The following is a 23,225-nucleotide window of genomic DNA, read 5'->3' as shown; positions in this document are numbered from 1 at the left end:
AATGCCTTTTACGAATATGCTTCATTCTTCAGTGAAACTCAGGATTCTGGGCAAGCCGAATAGCAGTTTTGTTGTCAGCCTGCAGAACTGGTGTTGCCTCCAATTGGTCCATTTCTGTCAGAAGCTTCTTGATCCAGACAATTTCCTAAGCAGCATCACTGACAGCCACAACCTCAGCTTCAGTTGTGGCTATGGCAACAGAAGATTGCCTTTGACTAATCCAGAAGATAGGTGCCCCAAAGAACTGACAAAGGACCCCAGATGTTGAGCTCCCAGAACCAGGAACCCCACCAACATGGTCAGCATCACAAGAACACTCTAAAACCTGCTTCTTAGAATTGTTTTTATATACAAGTCCATAATTTGTTGTGCCTCTAAGGTATCGTAAGGTTCTTTTAACTTTCACTACATCACGATCTGTTCATTTTCAAGATTTCTTGATACAACACTGACAGCATATGCAATGTCAGGACATCTGCCACACATCAGAAACATACGTGCTCCAACAGCTTGCCTGTATGGAAATTCAGAGTTGCAAGGACTTTCTTCGGTATCATTGTTATTTATAATGGGTGTAGTTACAGCCTTGTAGTTCTTCATGTTGAAATGCTCTAGTATTTTCTCTGTGTAATGAGTTTGACTTACACATACAGTTTCACGTTCTTGTTGGTCAGTTTCCAGACCTAAGAAAAATGATGCAGGCACTGAAGTAAATTTAAATCACTGACAATGTCTTCAAGTTCCTGTTCACTGTGAGCTGCAATCAGACCATCATCAACATTAAGCACAAGAAATATTTTCTTACAACCTTACTGTATCATGAAAACACCTTTCAGTGCTTTTCGGTCCATCTTCCTTCTCTGTTGTTTTGGAATATGAGCATAGGAATTGGAGCCTATCACCTGCGGATGTTTCTGTCTTGGCTTCTTTCCATACTACAATTCATATGGAGATGTTCCTGGAATACTGAAAGCCCCTGTTCAGTTTAGAATGTAGGTTGCAGTGTTCACCATCTCTGCCCAAAGATTCTGTGGAATGTTTGCATGTGCATGCATTAAGGCTCTGGTAGTTTCCACAACTGTGCAGTTCTCTCTTTCACTGGACCCATTTTGTTCTAGAGTGTATGGCATTGTAGGGGTGTTGAATTATACCCCCTTTGAGAAGAATCTCTTTTGCTTGTTTGTTGTCAAATTCTTTCCCATTATCACTCAGAAGTTCCTTGATGGTATGTCCAGCAGCTTTTGCTTCAGCTATGAACTGCCTTAACTTTTCTGCAACTCCAGACTTTTCTTGTATGAAATATGTTGCCCTAAACTTTGTACAATCATCTTTGGAAAGAACAAAATACCGGTGCCCTGACACAGAAGGTACTTGAAATGGACCACATACATCAGTGTGAATAAGCTCACCTGGTTCTACTGTCCTCTTTCTGTTGCCAAATGGTAAACGATGAGCCTTGCCATCAATACAGCCTTCACAAAGTTCACTGTCCATTTCCATCTCAATATTTAACTCGCTACTAAGTACAGACTTCACATGGTGCTTGTTCTGGTTTCCAAATCTTTCATGATAAAGCTGCAACGTATTGTCTCTGCTAGTGGTATGAACTTCGCTGAGGGAGCTAGGTTACACATTTCTTAGAACAAGTTTAAAAAGGTCTACAAAGCGATCACAGACACCTACCAATCTAGTGACATTATCAGTCTTAAGATGACAAATTCCTGCAGTTGATGTGAATTTACTTTCTGGATGTTTATCCTGTGCTGCAAGAACAGAGAATATATTCTTGTGAATCTGAGGTACATACCATACATCTGTCGAGGTAATTCTGTTCCATTTTCCTCCAACTGCTGCTTCTGTGTCTATTGAACCTTTTCCAATTGCTTCAATTATGTCATCATTAGCTGTAGTAACTGAGTGTTTTGTTAGAAAAGGCTGACATGTTTTGAAACAATTCCTGTCATTTGTAATATGACTTGTTGCACCATTGTCTATATACCAGTCCTCATTTCTACATTCAGAGTTCATCACAGAAGATGTCACAGCAAGAAGTAGTATATTTGTATCTGTGGTAGCTGGTTTTGGAGGTTTGCCATCTGCTGCCCACTTTCTGCACACTTTCATTGTATGGTTAGGTTTCTTGCAGTAATTACATATTAATTTATTTTTCTTCTTTTTCTCCATTGGATTTACTTGCTGAAATAACAGCCTTGACGAGTCTGTAGTGAGGGCTTCTTGTTTACTAAAATCACCCTCCTTTGTACTCAGAGCTTTTTCATGTGCACACAATTGATTTGTTAAATTATCAATTGTTCTGTCATCTCTAGATGTTAGCATCCAACTAGATTTAAACGAAAAATAGTCTTCTCATAGTGTACCTAATAATTTACAAATCAAAAACAAATAAGGCATTTCTGAATTATTTACGATATCTTTAGTCATTTCCTGTTTCAATTCACTCCACAAATTTTTCAGTTTGGAAATGTGTGTTGCCATATCGTCTTCAGGAGCCTTTTTGTAACTAAAGAACTGCAAACAAAGGTTGTACACTTTGTCTTCAGAGACACCATCAAATATTTTGTGTAATTCTGTCCACACTTCACATGCTGTATTTAGATGCATTATGTTCTGCAAAGTTTTTTCCGACATATTTGTAGTCAAAACAAGTGGAGCATTGCTGTCTGCTTTGTTAAAAGCTTCTAAAGCACTTCTGTAGATCACTCTTTGTTCAACGGTAGCACTTTCTGAAATTCACTAACCTGCCTTCCATAAGATCAAGTGCACCAGGAATTCCTTGTAGACAAATACTTATTTTGTATTTCCAAGTGCTCCAATTTGTTTTGCCTTCCACAGCTCCGATGTTGATAATTCTCATTGAATCCATCGTTGGTTGCGTGGAATTAACAACTTCAGAGACGTCTTCTTGGAGATAACTTTAAAAACCTTTTGCGCAGAGATACGTTATTATTTTCATACAAGTGTCCTTTTAACACGCACCTGGGCCCATAACCTGCTGAGATTTTGTTAGAAAACGAATATTTTCTTATTTGGAAATACACATGATTTATTAGGTACCGGTGGAACACAAAGCACGTACAACAACAACAACAATATACAGAAAAACCACACACAGGTGTGTATTACCAACCACTGAACATAAAATACTGACTTGAATTATTTAGTTGTTAAAGAGCACCAAAGATGTAAAATACATTAACACTGCATGTACATTATTATACAACACCACTCAACATCTACATCACAACAATTCATATTAAAAAATCGATACCTATGATCATGTTGACACTGAGTTTCCGAATTCTCTAATGTGTGTAATTCTGTGACCACAATTTTGAACTGCAAGAGTAGTTTGACTTCATGTTGGATTGTTTTTGGTCACCATCCCTGTAGCACCATAAATTTTAACGTTACAGATCAGCAATAGTACTGTGTCCATTTTGCTGGGTGAAGTCACTGAAATCTGTGAACAATTGTCAACCAATACCTCACTTTCTAAGCCACCTACTACTACTTTTACAAATGGATTGACATCAGCTGAAATGGGCACCAACTCTCCTCCACAAAACAACTCTTTTATTTGGCTTTTCTTTTTACCAAACTCAGTCACAGGCATTGAATTTCTATCTTTGCTCTTCCTATTCACCATTGAGCCTGGGAGTCGAAAATCACACTGCATGAGCGCTGTCCAACCTTGATGGCAGTTCATATTTGGAATCTCCATCAAATACAAATTTATAGATCATACAAATTTATAAATCATATTACTTCCGTCCGGAGGCACTCTTGCATTTTGTAATGAACATGCTTGTTTGAATTCTCTCGTTTGCAGTTCAGAAGTGCTTGCTTCCTTGCAGTCTTTCATATACTGTTCTGGAGCCTGAAGTCCCCAGACTTCCCACATCAACGAATTTTTATTTCTTATTGTTCCAGTTCCAGTCAGTTGCTTTTTGTCAAACTGTCACACTATCCCAATAGTACCAGCAGCATTTAATTCGTCAGATATGTCATAATAATAACTGTTGTACAAGTCAGGTGGCTCTTCACACACACTCAGTGGTGCAGGAACGTCTCCCCCACTCATCATTGTCTCCATTCCTACTAAGTTCACTAGAATGTACCTTCAACTGCCCAACCAAGATATTCAGCAATCTTGTTCCCCCACTGAGTGCACCTCCTCACCACCAAGGTCACCTGTGTCAGCTGCTATCCACACTTTATTTATGTTCCTCACTATTACATAAAACTGGTCATCAGAATGATTGATATTCTGTTGCCTGTCATGCACATCATCATAAGGGGCACCAGTCTTACACCTTCCCGCAGTTGTTGTGGTATATCTTGCACTATACTGTAAGGGCCGTGATAATATTAGACTCTTTCGAGAAAACGTTCATAATTCTCGTAATTGTCATGGAGCGGTGCTACAAGTTCTCACCGAACACAGTATGGTAACAAAAGTTTTACCCACAGCAACAACTGTACAGCCACCCCCACATCAGTACTTACAGAATGCCTTCATTGTGCCCTGACCAGGTTGATACTAGTCTTTGGTCCAGAAATCTATGAGCAGTTCTTGCTGAATTGCTGTAGACCAATATTCTTTCAAAAATTGGACCTTGAGAACTTGTAAATGATTACAGTACTTAGCTACATCATTCACCTGCCTAAAGACATCATCTTTGAATTGCTCTGCTGTAAAAGAAGCAGACAGCGAATGAGTTGTAAAAAAGGTAGTAACAGCAACTTGACTTTCTGCGAGTTGTATCCAAGGCTATATCCTCAAAGTCTTATGTGGATGGCCTTAGCAGCCGCTGGTTCCATGGCTAAGTAAAGATGAGAACAGCAACCAGGCAACAGTCGGTTACCACTTCACAGTGGGCTAATAGCACTTGTCCAGAAACACATGGAAGTACGACTTCTTGACATGGCTGGAAGTATGAGAAGATTGTACTGAAAGATGTTAGGTGATTAGCCAGTTTCATCCATAGCTAGTTTCACACTCTTGGATATTATGGTGAAACTTAATGGTATAAACAATAACAAATGTAATGAGCATATTGAAACAAAAAAAATTAACAAAATATAGGCACTAGTAACTTCACTAGGCAAAAATTACGTTATATCATTACCCTTGTCAAAGTATCATTAACCACAAAGCCACATGGCAAGATTAAAATATAAGGATGTCCCTCATATAACTATAAAATGTAGAAACTGTAGCTTATACATTTGAAATCCGTGGTGGTAACAGCTAAAGAGGCCAAACTTCTAAAATGTAATATTTTTTTCCACTATAAAATTTGTTTCAAAGTTGGAAACTGATTCCTTTTGATGAATTCCTGATTGTGCTATGCACCTCCCTCTACTCTTTATGTGTAAGGTCTATGTGTTTTGTCATGCAACTTGAAATTTGAGATTTCTCTCTTGTGGCATAGGCACCAGCACTTAAATCACCATGTTTGTTGTCCACAGGTGTGCTTGGTTGTCGTGGACAGGCCTAATGTCCCCTGTATCAGGTCAGCCAGCAGTGACAAAGTCATTAGTGTTGGAGTGTACACCCACCTTCCAGGCAACAGGGACAGCTCATCACCAATGAGGATTTTTTTCCTATTGCGGTGGGCATCCGCCTACTATAAGTGCAGCGAACACACTAGCAACACCACGTGCCGACATCATGGGCTCTGACAAGACACCACCTGTTGGATGGAGACGCTGTGGTTCTGCTGCTACCACAACAGAAGCGTTACGTCATTGTGAGGTTAACACTCAGTACAGTCAGCAATGTTTGCCTAGCATTTAAAACTGATTTTTGTTTACAATAAACAAATTATTTGAGCAACATGAGAATTCTCATTGAGTGTAACTATTGTTGTTTAGTAGTTCTCATAGAAAACCTTCACTGAGATCAGTGTAGGGCATCTGTTTTACCTTTGTACTAGAGCGTTAGTTACACAATGGTACACCTATTCACTTTCATTCAGCATCTTGTTTCATCAGGAATTTATTAGCATTGTTGAATGCATTCACTGCCAACCACTTAGCCTATCTGTAGCAATGTATGTTATGTATCACCAACCTTGCAATTTCTTCATGACAGAACTCTCAATACAGATCAAGTTTCCAGAGCTTCATATTTCCGATGCCATCTTCACAGTATAACAGTCCCAGATCGAGAGATTATGCCTGAGAAAAGAAACTTGTAGTAGAGAAGAGTTTATCTGTGATTGTCACAGACACAGCTACAAACTAATAATCCTGACTTTTTTCCCAAGGAAATCTTAAAACTTAAACATCCCTCATGACATACTCTGCTGAGAAATGGCCACAACAGTTTAGTTTCTGCACTATGATCATTCGCTTCATCACAGATACTTCACATGAAAAGTCAGAATAAAAGGGAAATAATTTCATGCTTGGCAGAGCGAGTGTACCAGCATACATCATTGGTTTAGGAAATGACGAGTTGCAGTCACCTGAGTGTGACAAAGGCAAACTCTAGAGCACAGTGTTTTGAGCTGGAACACAGCCAACAGCTCTTTTGCAGAACACTTTTGGATATTTTTCTATTACAAAAAGTCAGAAAGTGAAATACGTTATTTTTACTCTTCCATTGTAGCAAACTGATACTTTTAGCTTACAGGGGAATGTAAATACATGTCAAGTATTGCGCATCACATAGCAGATATCGACTGCTGTACCAAAACACTACTTCTGGGAAGCTGCATCTTCCCCCATGTGGCGAGAGGTAGTAATAGGTAATGCATCCAGGAACATTGTCGAACATGATTATTTTCGTGGTGCAGGTGTTAATGGTAGGCAAAGGCATAATGTTACTTGATCAAACTGACCTCCACACCCACATGTCAACGATATTGCAACACTGTACTTGTTTCCCTTGTTTGTCTTTCCGGAGATGCATTCAGCACTGGCTCCAGTTTCATTCATATATATTATTTCACAAGTCAACAACCCTCTTCTTCAAGACATTCTAATCATACAGAGATGAATGAGGCATCATTAGAAAATTTTTAATTGTTTCTCATACTGCATACCGAGTTTGCGCTAAAAACTTACTGTTTGTCAAAAATTTTGAACTATTGTAGGCAAATGGGCATCATGGATGCCCAGCATCATACCTGTATTTTGTGAAGCTAACGTCTTACTCACGAACAAGAGACTCACTTTTCATATTATCTTATTACAAATAACCCCTTATTAACTGGATAATTTGTATACAGCACTGTCATAGATAATAACAGTGACCATTGCGGTAATACATTATCTCTACTCACCTAGCGTGAAATGAATGCTACCCGTACAGGTTGACTTTTCTAAATGATTATACGTTTCGAAATGACAAAGATATTAGTCATTGTCAACATAAATTGTGATTTACGAATTGCTGCTACAGCCTAACGTGCTTACATGAAGTTATAATCGCAAACAAAATCCCAAAATACAGTTAGAATTTATTAAGGTCTTAGTGATTACCAGGTAAGAAGCGAATTAAAATTGCATTTGCTGTCGCTATAAGCAAGTCACAGGGACAAAAGTTTCAACACGCAGGATTGTATTTACCATATCCATTCTTTACTTAGAGGCAGTTGCGTGTAGCCATTTCAGGACTAACTAAATCAACTATATATCTAAAAGAAAGATGATGAGACTTACCAAACAAAAGCGCTGGCAGGTCGATAGACACACAAACAAACACAAATATACACACAAAATTCAAGCTTTCGCAACAAACTGTTGCCTCATCAGGAAAGAGGGAAGGAGAGGGAAAGATGAAAGGATGTGGGTTTTAAGGGAGAGGATAAGGAGTCATTCCAATCCCGGGAGCGGAAAGACTTACCTTAGGGGGAAAAAAGGACAGGTATACACTCGCACACACACACATATCCATCCACACATACAGACACAAGCAGACATATTTAAAGACCTTTAAATATGTCTGCTTGTGTCTGTATGTGTGGTTGGATATGTGTGTGTATGCGAGTGTATACCTGTCCTTTTTTCCCCCTAAGGTAAGTCTTTCCGCTCCCGGGATTGGAATGACTCCTTATCCTCTCCCTTAAAACCCACATCCTTTCATCTTTCCCTCTCCTTCCCTCTTTCCTGATGAGGCAACAGTTTGTTGCGAAAGCTTGAATTTTGTGTGTATATTTGTGTTTGTTTGTGTGTCTATCGACCTGCCAGCGCTTTTGTTTGGTAAGTCTCATCATCTTTCTTTTAGATATATTTTTCCACGTGGAATGTTTCCCTCTGTTAAATCAACTAATATTTTCACATACCTTAAGGAAAATGAAAAATAAAATGTTCATGAAGCTCTAATTCTTATATGACATATCATTTACAACGAGATATTCTAAAGCCCTGGAAAGAATTTCGTTCAAATTTTCTGTAAGGAAATATATAGAAAAGGGTGTGTCATAAATTTATGATTATTATTTCGCTTTTTCGGTTTATTTTTAAAGAATTTTTTTTCAGTTCACACAACTATTCTTATCCCAACTACTTTCTTATTCCAAATACTGTTGTTATTTAAAACTATGAAAGCGCTAAAGTTTCGTATAGGGCCCCTGATGAATAATAATGTCCAGCCGCATCGAACAGCACTGTTGGAGGTTCTCTTGCAGTGAGAGGATATTTGGCGAATGGGCTGGCCTGTCCATTCCCGTGGGGTAAATACCATCGAGCACGTGTGAGATCCATTCGGGAAATGTATTGCAGCACATCCACATTCACCAAGGACCATCAAGCAGCTGTCAGTCCTGCTGGTAGATGAATCAAATGCCCTGCCACAAAAACTTATTACCAACCTTACGGTCAGCATAGGAGGATGCAATAGAGCATGCACTGTCATCAGTGGTGATCACACATTCCATTACAAACCATGTCCCGCCATTTGTAAACCTGGGGACCATAATGAAACACGGACACTTTAGTGTAATTCTACTTTGAATGAAATTGTTATTTCTGTTCTTCTCATTGCACACTTCTTTCAGTGACCTTCTCCAATACACTGTAGCAGTTATTTCTATGAGTGGCCCACATTTCATTGAACCATATTACTTGGCAGAGACACATCTCGCAAAAATTACAAACTTTTTGTCCATAGGGTTTGCACAACTGCTATATTGCCATGATTTGATACACAAATAGCCAAGATATTGAAGATACTGCAAAACATAATTCACAATAAGATTCTATGCAGCTATTATGTTTCCCTACTCAATCGCAGTCACAAGGCCATCTGCAATTATCTACCACAACACCAAGAATAGCCCATATGCAGTCATATAGTGATGATAGCTCTACGTACCAGTCCTGTTGTGAGACATATCACAGGAGTATGACATAATTTTTGTTCATCTCATCACATCCTGATCCGCAGTTATTATCACCATTCAGAATTAATTTTTGTACATAAAGTACCTCCTACATGATAGTACATCATTTTATTTAGCAACATCAGGTGAAGTAACAATTTAATAAATCTCATTGCACCTCTTCAGGTAGTGTCACCTTGAGCTACACCTGCATAAATACGCTGTAAGCCACCTTTAGGTGCCTGGCAGAGGGTTCATCAAAACACTTTCACTATTCCTCTACCATTGCACTCTGTAACAGTGAATGGGAAAAACAAACTTTGCTGAAAAGAGATCACTGTTCTGAAAAACAGTTTTGTTTTAATAAATGGAATCATTAGTCATGTATCATGTCCATCTCTCTTTCCCCTAATTTTTGACAATACCAAATGAGCTGCACTTCTCTGAACTTTTTCAATGTCCTCTTGTCAATCCCATCTGTTAAGGGTACCATACTGCACAATCATACCCTAGCAGAGGATGGACAAGCATAATGTAGGCAATTTCCTTAGTACACCTTTTGCATCTTCTAAGTGCTCTACCAGTAAAATGAAGTCTTGGGTTTGCCTCCCCCAAAATATTTTCTATGTGATCATTCCAATTTCAGGAACATTGCATAATAATTATGAACAACACAGGCACTGCAATATTGTAACCATCCACCGACACTTAGCAAGCGACTTTCAGTTAAAAATGTCACCCCTGTATGGCAATATACATAATTAACATACGAATGCCGGTTGTAGATGCATGGTTGACAACATACGGAGATTTGGGTCGGGCTGTGGGTCACACTCAGATAGCCTAATGGTAAAGTGATCACTCCCGATAAGTGGGAAATCCGCATTTGAGTCCTTGTACAGCACAAATTTTCATTATTGTCATTCAGTTATACATCTGATGGTTGTCCATGCTGTGCCTGATCCTTTCCACATGCATGCATATCTAAAGGAATATTGCATTGTACTTCAGAACAACAAAGCCACTGCAATCTTTTATTTATCCACCAATACTGGGCTAGTGACTTTCAATTAAAATATCTCTTCTGTACGGGAATATACATAACAGATGAACAAGTGCAGGTTGGTGAGATATGGAAGTTTGGGTCTAGCCATGGAGAATGCTCGGGTAACCTAATGGTAAACTGACAGCTATTAATAAGACAGAAATCTGCCGCAAGTCTAGGTCCAGCACAAAAAAATTTTCATTGTCACTCCATTATACAGCTAATGTTTGTTCATATTTGCAACTACAAATACATTTCATGTACTTGTCTGACTCAGTTCTGTCCTATGGTATAATCTGCAACTTGTTGAAGTTTAAATGAAAAAAATATTATTGCCACTGAAGTTGAAATAAGAACATTTTGACAAATTGACAAGTAAATATCTTCAAGAAGCCTCTTCAGGGAGCTAAGAATTCATATACTTCCCTGTCAGTACATATACTCCATACTGGTATTTCTGGTTCATGATAAAAGTGAATTTAGGGTGAATTCATAAATTCACTAACACAATTTAGAATTAAATATAATTTTTATATAGATTACATATAAATCCTGAGTATTCAGAATGAAGCTTATTTATTCTGGTGAAAAAAGTTATAATTGTTTATAAACTGACTTATGACGGGAAACTGAATATATCCAAATATTTAAAGTCAAAATAAAAGAATTTAGTAGCCATTCTATGTGCAGTGTACTCAAGGGTACTGAGTAATATAAATTGTGTTTATGTTTGCAAGTATGAAGGCAGCTGGTTGTGGTCTGCATAAAGTTGCTGAAACACTCTGAAGTGTTAAAACACCAGCTAATTAATGTATAGGAGAAGTAGTTCCCCCTTTTTTTTTCTTTTTTCAAAGTAGTCGTTTCCCTCCTAACAAAAGAAGAAGAGCATAATATTCTAATTTCAAACAAAGCAGATGTTAATAGGTATGGATATTACCACACAGTACATTTAATAAGTGAAATACTAACATGAATTATTTGTCGAAGAATGAAAAAACTGGTAGAAGCTGACCTTGGGGAAGATCTGTTTGAATCCCAGACAAATGTAGGGTCATGTGAGGCAATATTGACTCTGTGATATTCCTTACAAGATAAATTAAGGAAAAGCAAGCCCACATTTACAGCATTTATAAACTTAAAGAAAGCTTTTGACAATGCTGACTGGAATAAAATTGTGACAGTAGCACAGCTAGAAAACAGGGAGCCAAAGGTTATTTACACCTTGTTCAGAAACCATATGTCGATTATGAGTGAAGGGGCACGAGAGGGAAGCAGTGGTTGAGAAGAGAGTGAGATGGGGTTGTAGCCTATCCCTGATATTGTTCAATCTGTATATTTAGTAAGCAGTAAAGAAACCAAAGAAAAATTAGGAGTAGGAATTAAAGACCAAGGAGAAGAAATAAAAACTTTGAGGTTTACTAGTGAGATTGTAGATCTGTCAGAGACAGCAAAGAACATGAAGAACAGTTGAATAGAATGGATAGTGTCTTGAAAGGAGGTTAAAAGATGAACATTAACAAAAGCAAAACAAGAATGAGGGATTGTAGTCAGGTGATGCAGATTAGGAAATAAGGAATTTAAAGTATTACATGAGTTTTGCTGTTTGAGCAGCAAAATAACTAATGGTGGTCAAAGTGAGAGGATGTAAAATGTGGATTGGCATTGGCAAGAAAAGTGTTTCTAAAGAAGAGAAATTTATTAATGTTGGACATAGATTTAAATTTTAGGAAGTATTTTTCTGGAAGTATTTCTATGGAGTGTAGTTCTGTATGTATGTGGATGATAAACACTTTAGACAGGAAGAAACAGAGGCTTTTGAAATGTGGTGCTGCAGAAGAATACTCAAGACTGGATGGGTAGGTCATGTAACTAATGAGGAATTACTGAATAAAAATGGAGAAAAAAGAAGTTTGTGGCACTGCATGACTAGAAGAAGGAATTGGCTGATGGGACACATTCTGACATGTCAAGGGATCAAAAATTTAGTATTAGAGGGAAGTGCAAGGGAGGGAGGCCAAGAGATGAATACAGTACTCAGGTTCGAAAGGATGTAGCATACAGTAGCTATTTAGAGATGCAGAGCCTTGTGTGAGATAGAGTAATGTGGAGAGCTGCATCAAGCCAGTCTTCAGGCTGTGTGTGGCATAATGCAGTAGATTTTCATGGTTTAACCATGGACCAAGAACTGTGGTGTTCCTCAGCAGGCCAGAGGTCACAGGCGATGGATTTCAGGAATTGCGACTGTCACAATGCAAGTACATTGAACAGTGCAGAATTTTATAGTCATTTTATTTATTCTATTACATTTTGGCACTTCAAAAGTAGTTTATATTTTAAAAGTATGGATGATAAGACAAAGAAAATTGTGGTAGTCACTGCAGTTTGTATTCTATGTGATCATGTATTTCTTGAAAGAAAAATCACACAATATCTGTAGAATAATGGACATAACACAGTGGATAATAACCGACATTTTATTGGCAGGCACTTATAATGTTGGTTTACACAAATCTTCCCCACCTTACATACTTCCTTCAAGAGGCTTACTTTTTTCTGAGGTTATTTCTGGAAGTAGTGAAGGTATTTTAAATCTGTCTTGCGAATCCAGCAAAATGCCTATTGTTGTCATCAAATGTGTTATGCTTTATTGAAATAAAATAACATCATTGGTCTTAATGAAACATATATACCACTTTGCTTGCTTTCTCCATCTAAAAACAGTTCATTACAAAAGATGTTGATGCTAGTACTTAACATTTTTGTTCAGAAGTTTAGAAGTACAGAAGTCCTTACATTTTTTATCAACTTACACCTGTCCTTACTCTTGAGATCAAAATTTGTCAGGGAAAAATGCTAAAACTTATCTGGAAATCAGAGAAATATCAGGGAATTTCACTTGAGGGAACTTGTGGCAACCCTGGAGAGATATTAAGAAACAGTTACCTCGATAATTCAACAGTCTACAAATGATTACAATCCACATAATTCAAACCCCCTTTGACCAAATAGGATATGGAAGGGTGATCGTTTGAGTGGGTCAGACTTCTTTTTCGAATAGACGACTAATTATGTAACATAACAATTATTTTACCGTTGTCATTACACACATATCTTGATCTTTCAGAATCATCCCCAATAACTTGGATCTTCTATCTGTCTTTAAAATGCTTAAAACAACTCACTCCAGTTTTGTAAAGCAAAACTTTACAATCCAGCAAAACAGTGGTAAAATAATTAAAATTTTAAATACCCTTGTGTGGTTTGCATGATTAGGCTCATAAATTTCAATAATACATTAAGCAACCACAGTGTTGTAATTTCTGCCACAAATAAGTTATCCAAAAACATATCGTCAGAAAATACATTCAGTTACTTCCAAGTTGCAAGCATAATAGATTCAAAAACCAAGAACATAACGAAACACTTAAACTAGAACAATTTGACATCAACAAACAGAATTAATTTCTTTGCCCTCCTAGGCATACCACTTGTATTGCAGTGGTCTGGAGCTGCCTTGGAGCTCAGTCAACATGGCCACTACTTCACAGGTGACATGCACAACACCACAGGATCAAAACCCAGCCCACTCCTTCACAGTCTGTCATTGAGACCAGTGTTACATCAACACTGATTTATAAACTTCTGCAACAGTGCACCGTCATGGAATAGGGCTTATAACAGTGGGGGAGGGTCCCAGGCGCGCCACAATTGAGGGGGCGGACAGCTGAATTGCAGGGATGGCTGCCACCTGCATCTCTGAATTGCTTGCGAGGGGGAGAGGAAAATGTCCTTTGCAAAACCTGCCTGCGACGTGCACCAGCACTGGGTATGCTCAGACAAAGAGTCGGAGCAACAACTTCCATGGGCGACAGTGGCGGCGTGACATCAGCGTCAGCATCCATCGGCTCAGGCACCACGAAGTAACACGACAGCAATGGCAGCTGGAGGTGGGGCCATGGCGGTGACGAGAGGCGCCCGCCCAGTGCAGCAGACCAGATCAGCGGCGCAGTCAGGGGCACCCGCACCATAGGCAGGAGCAGCGGAGCCGCCGTCACTTGAGTCATGGGCTGTTGCAGCGGAAGCTGTGGAGCATCCAATTCTGCCGGAAAAGAACCAGCAGCAAAAAACCGAGGACGTCACAAATGGATCTGGTTATGGCATTGCTTGACAGTGCCAGAGGGACCAGAAATCACAAACAAGGCACAGCCAAGCTGGAGAAGAATGCGCCCCTGCTCCCAGTGCTGCCTGACAGAGAAAACACAATAGAAAACCAAATCATGTGGCGCCCAGCCATAACAAGGCGAAGCAATCGGAGCATGCAGTGGCGGGTGCAACAGTTGCAATAGCTACCAATGTGTGCAGCCATGCAGTGGTTCCACTGGGGAACAGGTGCCATGCAGCTGGGAGAGATATGAAGCAAAGAAAGTCCATAGCGCAGGCTTGCAAAAGTGCGTGGCAAGCAAATTGTTCAACGGCGACATAAACTTATGCACAGAGTGTTCAACCTTGCTGTTGGACTGGAGGTGGAATGGGTCAGAGGTCAGATGGCGAATGCGATTAACAGTGCAGAACACTTAAAACTCGGAGGACACAAATTGGGGGCCATTGTCAGAGACAATGACTTCAGGAAGGCATTCAATGGAAAAAATAGACGTCAAGGTATGAATAGTTGTGGCAGATGTGGTACAAGACATAGGTACAACAACAGGAAAGTATTTGTAAGCATCAATGAGTATTAACCAGCAGGTGTCCCAGAAAAGACCTGCAAAATCAATATGCACATGCTGCGAAGGTGCAGTAGGAGTCAGCCATGTGAAACAGCACTGGCAGGGAGCAGACTGGTGCTCCGCGCAAGAGCAACAATTAGCAAGCAAATTCTCAATTTGGTTATCAACACCGAACGAAGTGCAGTGACGACGCACTAATAGCTTCGTCCACACTATACCCCAATGACGTGCAGTAAACGGAGGATTTCCAACTGCAGTGAATGAGGTACAACCACACAAGACTGATCAGTGTCAGTTCGTACCAAAATAACTTCATGGTGTACAGACAAGTTGAGATATTCCACAAAGTAATGTCGAACAAGTGGATTACTAATCCAATAGCAGACAGAGGCCATTGAGTTCGAATATACTGCAAAACAATCTGCAAGGAAGCATCGGCGGCTGTCGTGGAAGCAATGCGACAAAAATCCACCGGAAAACCATCATTGAAATCCTTATCTTGCGAATCAATGAACATGCTAGGCAATTCAGAAGAATCAAACAGATGAAACAGAAGGTAGATGAGACAGAGCATTGGCCGTAGGCCAAAACAAAATTTCATAATTGTAGTTAGACAAAAACAAAGACCATCATTGCAACTTTTGTGCAGTGTGGGCTGAAACTGGCTTTGACAGGTGAAACAACGACGTCAAAGGCATATGGTCGGTGACCAAATAGAACTTGCGATCGTACAATAAATCATGAAACTTGGTCACTCCATATACAATAGCTAAAGCCTATATCTGGATATGAGAATAGTTTTGCTGGGCAGAATTGAGCAATTTAGACGCAAAAGCGATCGGGCGATCAACAGAAGTAATGCGGTGCGACAGAACTGCTCCGATGCCATGGGAAGATGCATCGACAGCCAAAACAACTGGTTTGGAGGGATCAGAAGGAATCAATCAGCGATCACTCAACAGGGCAGATTTGAGCTTGTGGAAAGCAGCGTCACAGTTTGAAGACCAAACAAAAGGAACGTTCTTACACCGAAGGCGATGCAAAGGTGCTGCAATGTGCGCTGCATTTGGTACAAACCAAACATAATATGTAATTCTGCCTAACACAGACTGAAGTACTTTCAAGTTCCTGGGTGCTGGCAAGTCCCTAACCACATGGAGATGTGATGGTGAGTGGTGGATACCCTGTCTGTTAATCATATGTCCTAAATATCGAATCTCAGCTTGAAAAAAATTTGCCATTGTCTCTGTTACATTTGAGTCCTGCCTGCAAAAGTACAGTAAGTAAGGCACACAAATTCTGCAGATGTTCGTCAGGGGTGTGACCTGATACCACAATATCGTCCATATAATTGGAACAACCAGGGACACTGGCGCACAACTGCTGCAAGTACGACTGAAAAAATGCAGGAGCTGAAGCACAACTGAATGGAAGGCGGCGAAACTTGAACACTCCAAGGTGGGTGTTGATCACAAAATATTCTCACGACTGTTGGTTGAGTGGAATTTGAAAGTATGCAACCCAAAAGTCAATCTTGGAAAAGAATTTACCTGCACTAAGCTTAACAAAAATGTCTTCAGCGCGTGATAAGGGAACTGTAGCTACCACCATCTGGGGATTGACTGTAGACTTAAAGTCAGAACAAATACTGAGATGACCATTTGGTTTTTTCACACACACTATAGGAGAAGCCCATTGCAAAGCAGAAACAGGTTGAAGGACACCACTGTCTTGCAAATGCTTAAGTTTAGTAGCCACGGCGATGCACTGTGCATGAGGTACCAGGTGTACGCGCTGGAAAATAGGCATGTTATTGTCTCTAACTACAATATGCACTGCAAAGTCCGTGGCATAACCAAGCCCCTCCGAAAAGAGTTCAGCAAAATCATCACATAGTGTAGCCACACTTTCTGCATGGTCACAAGCTTTGAAGCAAAGTACATTGTCCTGAAATGCAAGACCAAAAAGTTCAAATGCATCCATGCCAAAAATGATTGGAGTATTACTAGAGTGGAGCACATGAGAAGACACAGTTATCGTCATTGCACTACACATGGCTTGCAAACCACACACGCCTACCATTGAGATTTCCTGTCCAGGAAATGCAGTCAGTATGGAATGCGAACGACGAAGTGGGGACAAACCAAGCAAGTCATACGTTGATCAGTTGATAAAAAAACAGACACACCAGTGTACAGCTGCATATGAATAGAACATCCACAAATGTTCAAAGTCACAAAAAGTTCATTCGCCTCATGCTGAATGCGAGAGGAAGGGTCTGGCAAAACTTGTTCATGCACACTACGAGCTGTAGAAGCATGTGAAGCAGAAGGCTTTTAAAAAATGGCATTAATGTCGATAGGCTGACTGTGGTGTCACCACCAGACACCACACTTGCTAGGTGGTAGCCTTTAAATCGGCTGCTGTCCGTTAGTATACATCAGACCCGCGTGTCGCCACTATCAGTGATTGCAGACCGAGCGCCGCCACACGGCAGGTCTAGTCTAGAGAGACTCCCTAGCACTCACCCCAGTTGTACAGCCAACTTTGCTAGTGATGGTTCACTGTCTACATACGCTCTCATTTCCAGAGAGGACTGTTTAGCATAGCCTTCAGCTACGTCATTTGCTACGACCTAGCAAGGCGCCATATTCAGTTACTATAAGAACTATCTTCAAGAATGTATTCTGAACAGATAATATTGTGTCTCATGTACCATCAAGAGCGACGTTCACCATTAATGGATTAAAGTTAAGTATCAAACTAATTATGTCCGCTTTCTGAATTCTCATTCCTTGTCATGTTCCAGACCTCACGTCAGTATAGTTCTTCCCTCCTCACACCAGCCTGCGTGAGCTAAAACGTGTGCATTTCGGCCTCCACTCATAATACGATGTCGGCTCTTCTGCTAACACAAAACTGATGATGGGAACTACACTCCTGGAAATGGAAAAAAGAACACATTGACACCGGTGTGTCAGACCCACCATACTTGCTCCGGACACTGCGAGAGGGCTGTACAAGCAATGATCACACGCACGGCACAGCGGACACACCAGGAACCGCGGTGTTGGCCGTCGAATGGCGCTAGCTGCGCAGCATTTGTGCACCGCCGCCGTCAGTGTCAGCCAGTTTGCCGTGGCATACGGAGCTCCATCGCAGTCTTTAACACTGGTAGCATGCCGCGACAGCGTGGACGTGAACCGTATGTGCAGTTGACGGACTTTGAGCGAGGGCGTATAGTGGGTATGCGGGAGGCCGGGTGGACGTACCGCCGAATTGCTCAACACGTGGGGCGTGAGGTCTCCACAGTACATCGATGCTGTCGCCAGTGGTCGGCGGAAGGTGCACGTGCCCGTCGACCTGGGACCGGACCGCAGCGACGCACGGATGCACGCCAAGACCGTAGGATCCTACGCAGTGCCGTAGGGGACCGCACTGCCACTTCCCAGCAAATTAGGGACACTGTTGCTCCTGGGGTATCGGCGAGGACCATTCGCAACCGTCTCCATGAAGCTGGGCTACGGTCCCGCACACCGTTAGGCCGTCTTCTGCTCATGCCCCAACATCGTGCAGCCCGCCTCCAGTGGTGTCGCGACAGGCGTGAATGGAGGGACGAATGGAGACGTGTCGTCTTCAGCGATGAGAGTCGCTTCTGCCTTGGTGCCAATGATGGTCGTATGCGTGTTTGGCGCCGTGCAGGTGAGCGCCACAATCAGGACTGCATACGACCGAGGCACACAGGGCCAACACCCGGCATCATGGTGTGGGGAGCGATCTCCTACACTGGCCGTACACCACTGGTGATCGTCGAGGGGACACTGAATAGTGCACGGTACATCCAAACCGTCATCGAACCCATCGTTCTACCATTCCTAGACCGGCAAGGGAACTTGTTGTTCCAACAGGACAATGCACGTCCGCATGTATCCCGTGCCACCCAACGTGCTCTAGAAGGTGTAAGTCAACTACCCTGGCCAGCAAGATCTCCGGATCTGTCCCCCATTGAGCATGTTTGGGACTGGATGAAGCGTCGACTCACGCGGTCTGCACGTCCAGCACGAACGCTGGTCCAACTGAGGCGCCAGGTGGAAATGGCATGGCAAGCCGTTCCACAGGACTACATGCAGCATCTCTACGATCGTCTCCATGGGAGAATAGCAGCCTGCATTGCTGCGAAAGGTGGATATACACTGTACTAGTGCCGACATTGTGCATGCTCTGTTGCCTGTGTCTATGTGCCTGTGGTTCTGTCAGTGTGATCATGTGATGTATCTGACCCCAGGAATGTGTCAATAAAGTTTCCCCTTCCTGGGACAATGAATTCACGGTGTTCTTATTTCAATTTCCAGGAGTGTATGATCATGGCAGTTTCCATTGCGGTTATGCCCACATGAGTCATGCGAATGTGAAACAGTCTGAGAATTAGAGTGTCTCTTACTACACACAGCTTGCAAATGTCCTTTCTTATTGCAAAAATAACACTGTGCATGACTGGATGGGCAACTGTCCTGTGGGTGGGCAAGAAAGCAATTCGGATAAGATTTCAGTTGCTTTGTGGGTGCCCGGTTGGAAAATTGTTTACTTGTGCACAAGCAGCACGGCGTGGCTCCCTGTGCCGGGGCAGGGCGGGAGGATGTGTGTTGTGCCTCGCCAACAGTACACACACCCGAGGTCACAATGAATGTGGAAGTAGCCATATGTAACGTATCTTGTCTGTCTAGCAAGTCTACTACTTCTTGCAAAGACGGGTTTTTAAATCTTAGGAGTTGCTCGTGGATGCGGTGATCTGTCACATTCTGCACTATAGCATCCTGAATCATAATATCCACATAGGTGAGTCCACAGGATCAATTAAAGTCAAAATCCGATCATAGTCCCTGAAGGTCAGCTGACCATGAATTATTTGACTGATTAGGACCATGCAGGAGACGGAAAAATTTGTAGCGTGCAGCCACCACATTTACAATGTCACAGAAGTGGGAGTTTAAAGCTGCTATCACTTTGGTGAAATTTTTAGTTTCTGGGTGGGTGGTGGGAAACAATTTTATGAGTGCAGGGTATAACATAACACCAACGTTGGTAATGAAAAAGGCAAGCTGCTCTGTACCTGGTATGTTGTATGCGGCAAGTTGAGCCTCGAGCTGGGCAATGTATTCTGGCCAGCGTTCAGAGTCCGGACTGAAGCCACGGAATGGCGGCACCGAAGGCGTCATCTGTGGCACAGGTGGGGGCATCGGAGGTGCTGAGACAGCTGCAGTTTGTAGTGTGACAAGTCCATTCACAGCAGCAAGCAGCGGCGTCATTTGCTGAGCCTGAAATTGTACAATATCAGACAGTGAAGCCTGTTCCTGTTGCGAAGTCATCACTGACACAAAATAATTTCTTAGAGCAAAGAGTGGGACCACACATTCACTCAGTCACACAGAGATAGCACCAAAAAGATAAAGCAGTGCCAAACAAAAAACATAGGTAAGAGGAGAAAAAAAATTATCCCATACTCATAGCCACTTTTTTTGTATCCCTCCTGGATAGGCAGTGTATGGGTCTGCTCTTGTGAACTGCTTCTGTAATATAGGCCGAGAGTGAAGGAAGTGAGTAGGAGCAGGAGAACTGAAGCACTTCGGTACTGCATGTAACTTCAACACTTTTAATAGAGTCAAAAACACAAATAAATATCAAATGCATACATAACTTTGGATAGGATGAGCACGTAGGTGTGAAGCCATAGTCCATGTCTAATCCTGTGAAGTTAGGATGACTGTTCAATATAATCTCAAAACTAACAAATACTCATTGCTGTCCAAACTCTAATTAAACGTAACTAATACAAAGTCTCAATAGAAAGCTAACCCATTCGGTAGCAGAAGCGATATTTCCAGGCCATCTGCTCTTGATGAAAAAGTGCCAGAAATCAATACGGCACTCGCTGGGCTCCACAGCATTGGCCAGAGGGCATTGTGGTTGGGATAGTTAGTCTTCTCTCATAGTGCCAACTTACGAGAGCCTGCACCTATGTTGTGGCGTCATAACTATCGACGCTACATTACATAACATCCAAAACATTGAGAATATGTGTAGTACAATACTACAATATTTCATCATCAGTATACTAAAACTACATAAGTACTGTACTGTTTTGTATACAAACATATATATTAACATAAATAAATTTTGAAGAAAAGAAGATTTATTTTATAACTATTTTCCTTAAATTCTTGCTGACATTTTTTTATTTTATATGGCTTAATGTTCAGCTGAAAGCCCTTCACATGTACACTTCATAGTGAACTATGTCCACTCATTTTGAAGGCCCAAACTTTGGCTGAGGTACTGCTGTCAGTGTGCTCAGTTTCACTTTTTCTCAGCACACATATACATGGAGAACATGGAGAAATACATAAAACACCCTGTATTAGTAAAGCAATACACCATACTTCTAAGCCTTTACGAAATGATTAAAATCCAATTATGTATGAAATACAAGATTTCAGTTATATATAAAAGCTTTTTACAAAATAATGAAGAAAAACTAAACTCCGTCTGAACATGCTGTGGAAGACCCAACACTACCAACCAACCACTGTAGCAAAATCAGCACAAAGGCATTGTCCAATGCATATATGGAGGTGTGTGGAGTCAGCACACCATTCTCCCAGCCGTTGTCAGTTTTTCTGATCAAAATGCTTGCCACACTTCACTGCGTTTAACTTTGTTAATCTGACACGAATCAATGTATTCACCACACCATGGCCAGTGGCACAAAATTATGGATAAATGGGTTCAAAATGATGCGGAAGCTGTTCTTCAAGTCTCTTTCCTTTAAACTGAAAATTACTGGTTTATTAAACTTTGCTCATTGTTTTTGGAAATTATGATTTTTACTAAAATCGCTTCTATCAGAACACCCACACATACTTCATATACTGTAATTGGCCAATTATCAGAACATATATTCTTTCAATGCATGATTACATGAAACTGCTAGTACCAAAGATATAAATTGGAAATTTTCAACATCATAGAAAGTAAACTATGTAGTAGTATTTAGTTAACAATCTGTCGGAGATTAATATTTCATTCAATTTATTATGTAAAGTTCCATGAATTACATATACAGTACCAAACATTACCTAGACTCACATAGATAATTTACCATATTGTAATCATATTTACCTTCATGTAGTTGACTTTATTATTTGCTTATGCCTGTGTTTTCATTCATTACTTCTCCTAACAACCTTGTCAGCTGAAAGAGTGTATTGGCAAACACGAAATAGTATAAAGACTGGATAATGTCATGGATCCTTGTTGTCACTATTGTATATAATATAAATCATATTTACCATATTTTGTCACTTCATTTATGTCACAGCATTTTGTTGATTTCTTACTCCATTGCCATTGACACATTGCTACATCATCATATAATCATTTAATGATAAATATCCATGCTGTGTTCCTTTTTTACAAAACTGGCTATACAAAATCACATCTACAGCAATAAACCAATTCCATTATCTAACACAGCATCTCTCTCTATTACTTAAAAGCCAAAAGCTTGTATATTACATTTCATTAGCTTAGGTAATGAGACTGTTTTACCTTTAAAATTATTTTTTTTTTCTTTCTCATTGTGCCTGATTGACTTTTTTTATAACAAATGCTTCTTGTTATCCTACTTTACGTAACACTTTTATTTCATCACAAAATTATTTATTCTAGCATGAATGGCAAGGTACAGATATATTGTTATGAACATTGACACATTGTGATAAACTGATTTTATTTCTTTCAGAACAATAGTAAATTTACTGTTGCAGCTGCTATATTATTTGCTGATTGCACACTCAACTTCAGACAGCAAAATCAAAGATATCTTGCCATTATTGGCACAAATCTCATCAGTATTATTGATCCCCCAAACATATATAAGACAATTTTGCATCAAATATTTCTGAAATAACTTTTAAACATCATCTACTTCCATCGTACGCTGTATACAGTGCTTATAAATGTGTTAGTCAACAAATGATTAAGTATCCTTCAGGGCAGAAACTTATACAGTGGTAAAGATGTGGAAGATGGATGACCAAAACA

At 40.5% G+C, this 23,225-nt stretch overlaps 1 protein-coding gene and 1 long non-coding RNA gene across 2 annotated transcripts in view; both read right to left on the bottom strand.

The window, feature by feature from the left end:
* The window catches only part of LOC126203649 (uncharacterized), a 165,442-nt gene extending 158,078 nt beyond the window's left edge, over positions 1–7,364 (bottom strand). Inside the window, exon 1 of the long non-coding RNA XR_007540330.1 lies at positions 7,314–7,364. This is a non-coding gene — a long non-coding RNA (uncharacterized LOC126203649). The remainder of the gene's footprint in view (positions 1–7,313) is intronic.
* A 6,421-nt stretch (positions 7,365–13,785) lies between these two features.
* LOC126203645 (uncharacterized) overlaps positions 13,786–23,225 on the bottom strand; it is a 461,213-nt gene continuing 451,773 nt past the window's right edge. Inside the window, exons 3-4 of the mRNA XM_049938023.1 lie at positions 20,236–20,440; positions 13,786–14,497 (exon numbers count right to left, since the gene is read on the bottom strand). Coding sequence (XP_049793980.1) covers positions 14,031–14,497; positions 20,236–20,440 — 672 coding nt within the window. The 3' untranslated portion in view covers positions 13,786–14,030. The remainder of the gene's footprint in view (positions 14,498–20,235; positions 20,441–23,225) is intronic.

Source organism: Schistocerca nitens, chromosome 9, assembly GCF_023898315.1.
Source record: "Schistocerca nitens isolate TAMUIC-IGC-003100 chromosome 9, iqSchNite1.1, whole genome shotgun sequence".
In the NCBI taxonomy this organism is placed as follows: Eukaryota; Metazoa; Arthropoda; class Insecta; order Orthoptera; family Acrididae; genus Schistocerca; species Schistocerca nitens.
This window is presented reverse-complemented; position numbering and strand designations above follow the sequence as displayed.